The sequence below is a fragment of the Benincasa hispida genome, chromosome 9 (assembly GCF_009727055.1).
Source record: "Benincasa hispida cultivar B227 chromosome 9, ASM972705v1, whole genome shotgun sequence".
In the NCBI taxonomy this organism is placed as follows: domain Eukaryota; kingdom Viridiplantae; phylum Streptophyta; class Magnoliopsida; order Cucurbitales; family Cucurbitaceae; genus Benincasa; species Benincasa hispida.
The window spans coordinates 61965746-61978038 of NC_052357.1; the positions used below are offsets into that span (position 1 = coordinate 61965746).

Below are 12293 nucleotides of genomic sequence, written 5' to 3' on the forward strand. Positions count from 1 at the left end.
TTAATAAAATATAATTAGTATTTTTATTGCTAATGAAAATGGATAAAAACAAAACGTGTTTTAACTCACCCAGGATTAAAAGGAGCAAGAACTATTTGGTTTGCTTCTGAGACCATCAGTCTACTGCACAGGTTTCGAGTTTTAACTTCTTGAGAGTTATGTCCAGAGGAAATGAAAGATGGATCTACAAAAGTGTATTGTGAACTTTCTTTTGAATCAATAAAGGATGAGTGCAAGTACCTACAAAAGATTTATAACATAAATATAGACGACCAAAATTGGAAAGAAACATGAGAACTAAAGTCTACAAAAGTAATAACATTACTTATGCCATGTAAGCCACCAAAGTCATTGTCTTTCTTGACTTCATCCATGTTACAAAAGTTAATTACGTCCTCTTGCAAGACACAACTCTTTCGATTGATGCCAAAAAGTCCAATTGAAAGTTGTAAAGAAATACTAGACTCTCAATTTATTGCTTATGTAGCTTATCGCCTAGACCTTTTTGAAGAAGGTTCTGTTACTAACATGTTGACTTCCATTGTGGGTAATTTATTTGGATTCAAGGCTCTGTGTGCTCTCAACATATCTAAGAGTGAATTTCAAAGATACCAGAAGAATCGATGTTGAGTCACTAACTTCTTTTTTCTTAGTCATTTCCATTGAAGATTTCTCCTAATACAGCAAAATCATAGCAATAAAGTATATAAAGTCAAAAAATTAGACATTTGATGAACGTAATTGATTTTATTAGTGTCATTTACCTTAAAGATTTTCAAATTTTCTGCATTGCAATTTACATTCACCTTTATCTAGTCTCTTCGTTTCTCTGGGGACTTAATCTCTTCCACTTTAATCTTCTCTTTCTGTTTCTTTTCATATGCAGTCTTCATCTTGTCTTTTTATTTATCTTGAGATTTGATCTCATCTGCCAAAAATTTCTTGGAGCAACTTCCATGTCCAAAAAATGCTGTAAAAGATGACATTTGAAGACGAATTTCTAATTCTCTAACACGTTGACGAAGTGCTTTATTCTCACTTATAATTTTCTTGTTTTCATCCTTCCCATGTTTTGATTTTCACTTCACTGTATGAAAGTAAGCCGTTGGAGTAACAAAACCACCAACCTTATGCATACGCCCGTGCCTTTCTTAAGTACCCAAAGCTTGTGTTAAGATATCATTGGGAGAGTGATGTTTGTGGCACAATGGATCTTATAATTAAGCTATATGTCATATGCTTCATGCAAATTTAATACTTGTCTTACTATTCGATTGACGACTTCTTGAATATCTTCATTTTTGTATTCTCCTTTCTTATTAACTCGAGCCTTCTTCTACAGGTTAACTCGATTGAAATTACTTTCATTTGAAGATACTTTCTTCCACATTCAAATGAAGAAAAAATTAGATATTGTGATAAATTTAGGAATCATGAGAACATATACTAAATTCTTATGATCTCCTCGACAAGGTTAGCATAATCTTTCCTTGAAATTCGATGATTGTATTTTTTTTCTTAGATCGACGTTCTTGTTGCAAGCGTTTTTTTCCTATACAAACATAATAATTATTAGTAGGGAATGACATAAAAAAATATTTATAAAATTAAATTAATAATTTACCTGAAAACTGAAACTTTACACACAATCTCGATCTTACAAAATCTTCCTAATGACTTTGATCAATAAATGAATACTTTTCTAGTGGATTTATTAGAAGTTGAGGTTCATCTTTAAATTGCATAATGTATTTTGTTGTTAACCAATTCTTAAACTAACGAAAAGCTATGCCTGCAGTTTTCATAATGTTCTTTCTAGATCTTGTATCAATTACAAAGGTGGCCTAAACATTGACAAGTTAATGAAAATATTACATATACATCTACAATATTATCAAGAATAAAAAGTTGAATATATATACCTCAACTGTATTATATATCTTATCTTTCAACTCAGTAAGCACGCATTTCCAAGATGTATATATAATAGGTACATGATAATGCGTAGAGGACCCAATGAAAGACTTTAACTTAGCTCCATTTTCACCAATGGGTACGTCATCTTCATTGCATTCCACAAACTTCTTTTCTCACGCACTCCTAATACGTGTTACATCAAACATAATAATAGCTCCCCGTTCTCTCTTCTTTTGATTGGTGGTTTCATTTAACCTAACAACTACTATTTCTTTGTCACCAAGCTCTAAGTCTCCGTGACCCACTGTACTATGTTCCATCTGGTGTATAAATAAAAAACTGCAATCAAATTTAAGAAACAATTAGAATTATATACATATTAATCAAACAAAAAATAAAATGTGATTGATAAAACACAGTTTTTCCTCCTTTGTAAGAGTATAACACGCGAGAGGAATGAAGATTTTTTTGTCACTACTAATAGGTGCAAACTCTGGTCGAATTTTTAAATGAACTAAATCACGTCTAGCATTCAATCCATCCTTACTTTTCTCTGGAATATCAAGAAGCGTACCTAAGATATTCATGCAAACATTTTTTCAATGTGCTTCACATCTAAACAATGCCTAATATGAAGATCTTTCCAGTATGGCAGCTGAAAAAAAGAAGAGAACCTATTCCAACAAATCTTTGAACTTTCTTTCGTGGTTTATTTTTTATTGTTCTTCTTTCCTTTTGGGAAACTCAATATCTTTGATTTTTAAATATATAGCCTCCCTAGACAGTGGTTCTGGAATTGTCCCAAATTCCTTTTAACTGTTAAATGACTTTTTTTGTGTGGTATGGATGATTCCGTGCTAAAAATCTTCGATGTCCAAGGTATGCCATTTTTTTCCCCATATTCCAATCTTATAGAAGACTATTATTGTCTCCATAAATTGGACACGCCTTATACCCTTTCACACAACATCCACTTAGGTTACCATATGCAAAAAAATCGTTGATTGTCCACAACAAAAATGACCATAAGTTCAATAGTTCTTCTCGATAAGCATCATAACATTCAACACCACTTTTCCATAAAAATTTTTAATTCTTCAATTAGTGGTGCTAAATATGTGTCAATGTCGTCCCCTGATTGTTTTTTACCCGAAATTAACGTTGTACTTTCTTTTCATACACAACCATGATTATAATTAACCATCACTACAGGCCAACAACTATATTTAGAACTTATTTCACCATGTGGATTTACTTCATCGGTTGACAATGCTAAACGAAGATTCCTAGGTTCAGAACCGAAGTCTGACCATTTAGAGTCTACTAACTTCTAAGCCAGAGAGTCTGTTGGATGTCGTAACTAACCATCTACAATTCTTTCATCAACGTACCAAGTCAAGTTTTTAGCACAATCAATACTTCTAAAAAGCCTTTTGAATTGTAGAATTGGTAGAAAGTATCATATCACTTTTGAAGGTATTTGCTTTTTCCCACATTTTGTATCCTTCCCGTTTTTCCACTTGATTCACCACATTCAGGACATCCAGCTGCATCTGCATATTTTTTTCTATACAAACAATAATCATTAGGGCATGCATAAATCTTCTCATATTTCATTCCTAGTGCACCTAAAGTTTTCTTTGCTTCATACATTAAATTTGGGAGTCTATTGCTAGTGGACAAAATTTCCTTTAAGGTTTTGAGTAGTTCTAAAAAACTAGTATCACTCCATCCATATCTAACTTTTAAATTATACAATTTGACTAATGTAGACAACTTAGTGTATTTTTTGCACCCTTCGTATAATGGTTTTTCAGTATCATTAAGCAACTTCTTAAATCCATTCGGATCTCTTGAATATTCCTCGTGGGCAACTTCAACTATTTCTTTTAAACTTCCAACATCAGTCTCTTCATACATATGGGTGTCAAACTTAGAAGATTCTTCACAAAATGATGAGTTAGGAAGTTTTTTCCCATGCCAAAACCAAATTTTATAACTTTCATCAATCCCATTGATATAAAAATGATCTCTAATATCCTTGCTACTATGCTTTTCACAATTCCCACATTTCAAACAAGGACAACGAATATAAGAGCTATTTGTATTAGAAAAATCAAGTTTTATGAAGTTTTTCACACCCAATTCATTATCTTCGGATAATCTACTCTTGTGCATCCATGATTTATCCATGATTGTAAATCTAGTACAAAAAGATGATAAACAATTATCAACTTCAAAAAACAAGTTATAGAAAACAAACAAGTTTCCAATACCTACATCTTGTTATTTCTAGCTCTACAACATTCCAACCTCACGAAAGTAAGACAAATCCGAGAACCTCAAGGCAAATCAAAGAACAAAGACAAACACATCTAAATAAATTGAACCCAAGGTGTAATCGAACCTCAAAAAATTGAACCTAAGGTGTGCAATGCTCTAATGTGCTAAACATATATTAATTCCAATAACTAAAAAATGAACCCAAGTTTGGAAAGCATTACTTAGTTCATAAAGCCCTAACAAATTAGACACATTGACATATCTAACTTTGGCAAATATTTAATTAAAGAAAAGTGGAAGTTCTTGCAAGTTCTCTAAAATTAAAGCCCTAACTTTGCCAAAGCATTGAATTAAAGTGGCAATCCCAACTTTGGCAAATTCTCTAAAATTCAATCTCATTCAAGAACATATGAAACAAGAGTTTATTATGAGATTCAAGAATATACATGATAGATTAAACCCTAATTTTGAAAGTTAAAGCCTCAAACAAAAAAAATCAAGCCCTAACTTTGAAACTTCGTGCCTCAAACCAGAAAATCAAGCCCTAACTTTGAAACTTCATGCTTCAAACTAAGAAAATCAAGAATTAAACCTAATCTACACAAGATTAAGCCTAATCTAAACAAGAAAAACAAGATTAAGCCTAATCAAACTAAGAAAATCAAGACTTAAACCCAATCTAAACAAGAAAATCAAGATAAGCTCTACTTTGAAAGTTCATGCCTCAAATCTACTTACATCAAAGAAGATTCTCTTCAAGATTGATGGAATAACAAAGATGCATCAAAGGGAAGTGAAAACGAAGAAGATTTCGAGTGTATTACGAATAAAATCGACTAAATCCGTTGGAATTTCTTTTAAATTTGTCTGATAACATTGCAATGCTACTAAAAGAGCGTTGCAACGCTGTTGAAGAGCGCGCAATTTTCTAGTCAAAACCCGTAGCGTTGCAACGCTATTGAGAGTATTGTAATGTTGTGTGCCTAAGGCACAAGTTTTTCATTTTTCCATCAGAATACGTAGCATTGCAATGCTATTTTTTAGCGTTGCAATGCTACCCTGTATATTCCACAATTCTTGACGTTTTTTAGAACATCAAGTACTGTATTGAACTTGACATTTTTAGAACGTCAAGTACTGTATTTTCTAGGAAAAATGCACAACCCCTACTTTTTAAAATCAATTCTGGATTTTTTTCTTTAAAATCACCTATTTCTTGACATTTTTTCCCATAAAAATGTTAAGTATTTAAAATTTCAAACATAAAAAAAGGTGGTTGTTCTTGTAGTGATTTATGGGATGAGATCATCTCCTTGGCAACCCTTTGGAGCACCAAATTCATTCTTTTTTTTATAATTATAATGTCTCTACTATCGCATTAAACTAGAAGGCTTTTCTCTAGCTTTTATTATATTTTTATATTTAAACTCTCCTCTAGCTCTTTATGTACATATCGAATTATATCCGTGATCTTTTATGAATTCATCGCTTCTAGATCCAAGGTATGATGAGAGCGCTACGGATGTGCAAGCCTAGTTGAGATATCCCAACGGATCTCTTGATCTCTATTTCTACTAGTATATTCTTAAAAAAATTCTTCTCATTAATAGGTTAAAGTTAATGATATTTCATTGATATTTTTACTATATTCCATTAATATATTTAGATATAATGAAATGTCAATTCTCAAGTCAATAATAAATTTAAAAATATAAAAATATTGATAAAAAAATTATTAACGTTAATATAGATCACTAACATAAGACATATATTTTTAACCAAGAGATTAGAATCTCTATTCAAAAGCTCAAATCTTGGCATGGGCTCCCAACGATTAACAGGAGACAGAAGCATAAACAAATTACACTATTTGTAAAAGTTATGTTTATTGACCATAATAGGGATGGAAGGATTTGTATTTGATGGTAGTGATGTGAAAAGGCTGGAAATCCACAAAAGCATCCGGATTTTGATTCGTTGAGGAAAAAAGAGACTTAGGACTGCAACTGCCTAAAGTAAGAATGAAAGAATAAAATTAAGAGTGACAAGAAGTTGCTATTTTATAGGGCTTATTAGCACAGTGTAGTGGTTGGAACAATACGGCCTCTAGTTTTTCAATTTCACTCCTAGCCTCTCTGAGAACTCTCTCTCTCCCTATATATATTGTATTGTAGTGTAACGTGTGTGACCATCTACTAGCTTTGTTTTACTAGGGTATTGACCTTTTTTTTTAATAGAAATTAAGATCCAAACACTACAACATCATTTCAAATAATCGTCGCATTTATTTTACATCTTAAATTGCATCTAACAATCTAAGGGACTGTTTGTTGAATTGTAATGAAATTGGAATGTAATGTAATCCAAAATTCATGTTTGGATTCAGCGTTTTTGGTATGAATTCTAATATCAAATTCATTCTGTTCTCATAGTTTTCAATCTAATCCTCTTTTCCACCGTTTTAACGCTTCATGATTCCATTTTCATTCCGCCCTTGATTCTGCATGCATTCCACCCTATCGTATTCCAAATAATCTTGATTACATTCCAGATTCTCAAACAGCTCCTAATAGATTTTTGGTAGTTTTGAAATACACTTATAAAAGGTTTAGGGTATAATAAATGTATCGCAACTTTTGAGCTATTTTATGAAGATGTTTGTTCCTTAAATTTCAACACTCACGTGTACCTCCTCTTTACTATAACATTTCAGTCGTGATTCGTTGGAACCTTATTTCTGTATCGAGAGACAACGCCACTTTAAAAAGAAGAGAAAAAATTGTGGAAGCAGAGCTCAAATTTGTGACAATGGCATCACCTTAGTAACCATTTGGTATACTAGGGATCGAAACTCTTTGTTTTTGCTAATTATAGTTCTGTGTCCATTGCTCTTAACTAACGTGCTTTTATTAACTGATATGCTTTTATGTACATGTAGTTGTGTCTTTAGCTATCTTGTATATGTCTCACATATAATTTAATAAATATTTTTCTTTTAAAAGAAATATTGCAATTTAGCCTAAAATAACTATTCTCATTTATAAAATTTAAGTCTCTTTTCAACTTCAGATCCTCAACGTGGTTGACTTCAAAGAAACATAAACTTCCATTTGAAAATTAAGCAAAAAAAAAAAAATTAATTAATTAAAGATAAAAAAAATTCAAGAATAATGTATTTTTTAAAAGTAATGACAAAAATATGATACATAGAAAATAAATTACAAAAATAAGGTGGAAGGAAAAAGTATTGACAAAAATAGGGTAGCAGAATCGTGTATCCGATACACAATTTTTGTTAAACCTTCGTGTCAGCATATGACCATGCTACCAAACTCGTGGACTGGTCCACGAGTTTCGTATTTTTATTATTATTTTTTATTGTTTTTTGATTTAAGTGGATATAAAGTGGAACAAAAGGTGCTCAACGACATCGAAAGCGGCTCAAAAGCTCCTTAATTTATGGCTAGAAATTGATTCAATTTTTCCTTTGAAAATTTAAATTTCATAGTAAAAGATTCTCTGAAAATACAAAAAAAATACTAAAAAGAAAAAAAAAAGAAATAGAAGTTGGAGAAAATTTGAAAAAAAAATAGATTTAGTCTTAATTCGTGGCTAGAAATTTGATTTAATTTTTATTTTATCGTAAGCCTTTAAAATTTTGAATTTTACATAAAAAAAATTCTCCAAAAATACAAAAAAATACTATAAAAAAGAAGACAGAAGTTGGGAGAAAATGTGAAAAAAAAAAAAATAGACTTAGCCTTAATCAGTGGCTAGAAATTCGATTTAATTTTTATTTTACCGTAGGTCTTTAAAAATTTAAATTTCACAATAAAAGATTCTCCGAAAATGCAAAAAACACTAAAAATAAAAGAAGACAGAAGTTGGGGAAAATGTAAAAAAAAAAAAATAGATCTAGCCTTAACTAGAAATCTGATTCAATTTTTATTTTACTATAGCCTTTAAAAATTTGAATTTTACAGTAAAAGATTATCTGAAAATACAAAAAGAAAACACTAAAAAAATAAGAGAAGAAGACAGAAATTGGGTGAAAATGTGAAAAAAAAAAAAAAAAAGATTTAGCCTCAATTCATGGACAGGGTACACGACTTATTTGCTGACTCAAAACTCGTAGGACCTCGTTCACGATTTCACAATCCTATTTTTGTCAATAATTTTAAATCATCCCTATTTTTGTCAATAAATATTAAAATAATATTATTTTTTTTAAAAAAAATTCTCTATTTCGTAATGACTTTGAAATTGCCCGATCTTAGTTCCTTCTCACAATCATATTGGAAAACTAATTGTGAACGAACTAGTAATTGGCTAAAAATTCTTCAAGCATTTAAAATCAATTGTTACGATTGTGATTAACTTAATAATAATAGTTAAAAAAACAAAAATTCAATTAAAAAAGATGGAAAGTCAGGTTAATATAAACATCGATCATATATTAATCATAAAAACTAAAATTCTCAAGGACAACCGTATCCCGCAATAAGTATAATCTCCGTAATAAAAAACTGAATAAAAAATCTAAAAAGAATAAATAAATCAAAAGCATTAATTGTACTATTTATTTATTTAACAAAAAACAAAAACTTAAAAATGGCCAGTGTCTTACAACTACATAAAAGGGTAAAATAAGAACTTCCATAGTGTTCTATTAGCAGAAACCAATCATGAGACGGTACGGACAATAGAAGACAGTAGTGTATGAAAAGAAAACAATCACTTTTTTGTTGTTTTTAAGACATAAAATTCGACAAATTATTTAAATAAAAAGCATATATTATAGAGAATGGAGATGCAGCTAAATCGATTAATTAGCAGCTAATCATAACACGTGTACAAAAACAGTGGCGCAGTCAGCCGACTGCAGAAAGAAGCATTAAAACACTAATCCACATCACTTCAGTGTCACCTACAAATCTTTCCAAATACAAAGATAGATCACAAACACTTGCATAAATAATAGTTTATTCATTACCTTATTATTATAACTAGCCCAGCTGAACATATATAGTTGAATTAATTTATACATATACTTTAGAAAGAAAACGAAAATCAGAGCTTTGAAATGTAAGCCCCAATTAAAATTTAAATCTAAAAATTTAAATTTGAAGGTATGTTTGATAATCGTTGATTTTTTTAAAAAAAGTTTATAAATCTTGTTTTACTTATAACTCTTTGTTCTATTATCTACTTTAAAAAATTATTTTCAAAGTTTTGAAAAGTTTATTTTTTTTTCTTTTAGAATTCAACTAAATATTCAAATGTTACATTCAAAAAGATGAGAATTATTAAAAAAAAATCATGAAAATATAACACAGTTTCAAAAACTAAAATCTAATGGCGGTTTTATAATAATTTTATTTTTAAGTTTCTATTTTCGAAATTTATGTTTGCTTTCTCATCAATTTCATATTATGATTTTCATGTTTCACATACTTGAGTTCTTAGTAAAATTCTAAAAGTTAACAAAAAAGAAGATTTTTAAAATATGGATAAAAAATGTAACAAAAAAAAAAAAAAAAAAAGATTATAAGTAAAAATAGTGTTTAAAACTAAAAAATCAAATGCTAATCAAACTTTACTCTAAGAACAATATTTAAGTACATCTTTAGTTATATATATCGTTTTGCATTTCATTCCAGCTACATAATAAAGAAAAATTTAAAAATATATTAAAAGAAAAAATTTTCACATGGCAAACTGCACTTAAGCAATTATAGGTGTGTTTGGATTACATTTTCAAGTGTTTAATTTAAAAAATAAGTCATTTTGAAAGAAATTAGAGTGTATAGCAACCATCTAAAACAACTTTTCAAGTATATTTTAATCCATTTTTATAAAAAATATTTAGCATCCAAACACTCAAAAATACCTGCCTATAGGATGGTATTGCCTCAATAAGAAGTTGGTAAATAAAAATGAATTTTTTAAAAAATACTTTTTTATTCCTTAAATCAAACGAGATGCTAAGTAAATTTTTTTAAAAAAATAAAAATAAAATAGTTTCAGCTATGTACCCATTTTCTAAAATGGGAGGATTTGAATGTGTTTTTTGGGTGGGTAAACCAAGACGTAATCTAGTTGACCATGTTTTGTTTCCTCCCGGCAACCCTGGCCGATAAAACTGCATAAAGCAACTTCGAGTTCCACACCCACAACACTACAATATTTCATCAATCTCTCTCTTTTTTTCTAGCGCCGCTTCAGCCGCACAAACAGTAGTACTCACATCCAAAACATTCGCCTTTTCGACTTTATATTCAACCATACATTAATTAATTTATCAATTATGATATGGTAACGAACCCAAAATAATGCAACGCATTAGGCTCCATATTCAATCTCGATTATCACCAAACTTAACTCAGTACATAAAATAAACTAAAATACACATCATCTTGTTTTGATTCCTCTCCAATGTCTTCATCCTACACATATCATAAAACCAATCAGGAGTTCACCCCCTTTCTATGTTCTAGACGAAGTGAAAAATTGAGTACCGTTGTTGAATGTGTTGATTTGGATGGGATACAACGAAGACTCCACAAATGGGGCGGATTGGTTAACTCTCCCACCACCATTGGACGATGCTCCGATCACCAAATCCAGCCCTTCCCCGCTGTCTTCTCTGTCACCGCCGTTGCTTAAATTTTGACTACTTTCTGGACCTTGGTCGTAAAGAATTCCTTTAAACATATGCCCACCAATGTTCACAGTCGTTTGATATGCTAATTCTTCTTCTACATTGTCAATCGCACTAACTTTGACGCACCGAAAAACAGCTGACGAATTGAATTCACTTTGAAAATTTCCAAGTTCTAACCCTAATTTCCCAAATATTAAAAGAAATTAAACAAAAAAGCAATTTAATTCATACTGATCAAGTCATTCCAACACCCCACCCACCCCCAGAACTTTGTTCAATTTAGAAAAGAAATAATAAATAAATTTATCATAATCCATCCATTTAAATTTATGAATTTAGTTAAAAGAGTATTTACCTGAAGTGATAGTAGGAGTAAGAGATGGTTGATTTTCTCTATGACTTTTGTGAATAGTCTGAGCCGACAACTGATCTGCTCTCAATTGTTGGTGACGTTGTTGTTCGCGTTCCCTACGTTTGGCAGCTGGAACCCAAGTACTTTTGACATGAGTTTGACAATGAAACCCTCGGCTCTTACAACAAGTTCTACATCTCAAGTGGGAACAATCTTTCTTAGCTTGATTGCCACAATCTTGACAATTGATCCCACCGCCACCTCCTCCCGATCCTCCTCCATGTCTCATCATCGTAAACCCTGATCTTGAAACAAAGTCATGATCAGAGGCGTTGATCATGAAGTTCGTTGTCGTTGGACTAGGCTCGACTCCAAAGGAAATGTAATTCTCGACATTTTGTTGTGGAGGATGATGGTTGTGAGCATAGTGTGGCCGTATCTGCAAGCCTTTGGAGTAGATCTCTTGGTTATTGGTTGATCTATTGTATAAAAACAATTGTTGTTCTGATCTTCCTCTTTGGTTTTCTGGATCCTCCACTGGCTTCCGATCTAAATAGAATAGCTCCGTCATGATTTCTATGACTTAATATTGTTTATCTTCCCCGATTCGGCCATATATATATCACAAATAAATGCACTCCCCAAAGAACAAATTCTAGGGTTTTTTGGTGAAATTTGTCATTCTTTTTTTCTTTAGGGCAAAAGTGAAAGAAAAAGAGGAAAGAAAGAGGGTAGCAGTTATTATTGGATTTGCAATAATGGAGTGGAATTTGGAAGATGGCCTGCTAAGGCCGTCCTGCTAAGTACTTGGATCTCTCTCTCTCTCAATTACTCACACTCTATAAAATACAAGGGAATTTATTTTTAGAAAAATACTCTTTTCTATCGCTTGGGTTTTGAGTATATATATTTGATTTCTACCCTTTCAAAATTTATACCCTCTAGACTTCGTTTAATAATTATTTGTTTTATTATTTTTATCTTGAAAATTAAGTCTATAAATACTATTCCAACCTTCAATTTTTTCTTTTCTTATCTACTTTTTATCAATAATTTAAAAAACAAATTTAAATTTTG

General features: G+C 30.8%; 1 protein-coding gene across 1 annotated transcript; it reads right to left on the reverse strand.

Annotated features, from left to right (window-relative positions):
• Nucleotides 1-10686: 10686 nt before the first annotated feature.
• On the reverse strand, nucleotides 10687-11951 carry LOC120087052 (protein EXPRESSION OF TERPENOIDS 1-like). Its single transcript, XM_039043896.1, has 2 exons — nucleotides 11220-11951; nucleotides 10687-11042 (listed from the first exon to the last, which is right to left on the reverse strand). Exons 1-2 carry the CDS (start codon nucleotides 11785-11787, stop codon nucleotides 10687-10689), a joined length of 924 nt encoding a protein of 307 aa, XP_038899824.1. The 5' UTR covers nucleotides 11788-11951.
• Nucleotides 11952-12293: the final 342 nt, after the last annotated feature.

Coding starts and splice junctions, on each gene's coding strand:
- LOC120087052 (XM_039043896.1), bottom strand. CDS start 11,787: ATGACGGAGCTATTCTATTTAGATCGGAAGCCAGTGGAGGATCCAGAA. Junction 11,043..11,219: donor TACTCCTACTATCACTTCAG/GTAAATACTCTT, acceptor TTGGGAAATTAG/GGTTAGAACTTGGAAATTTT.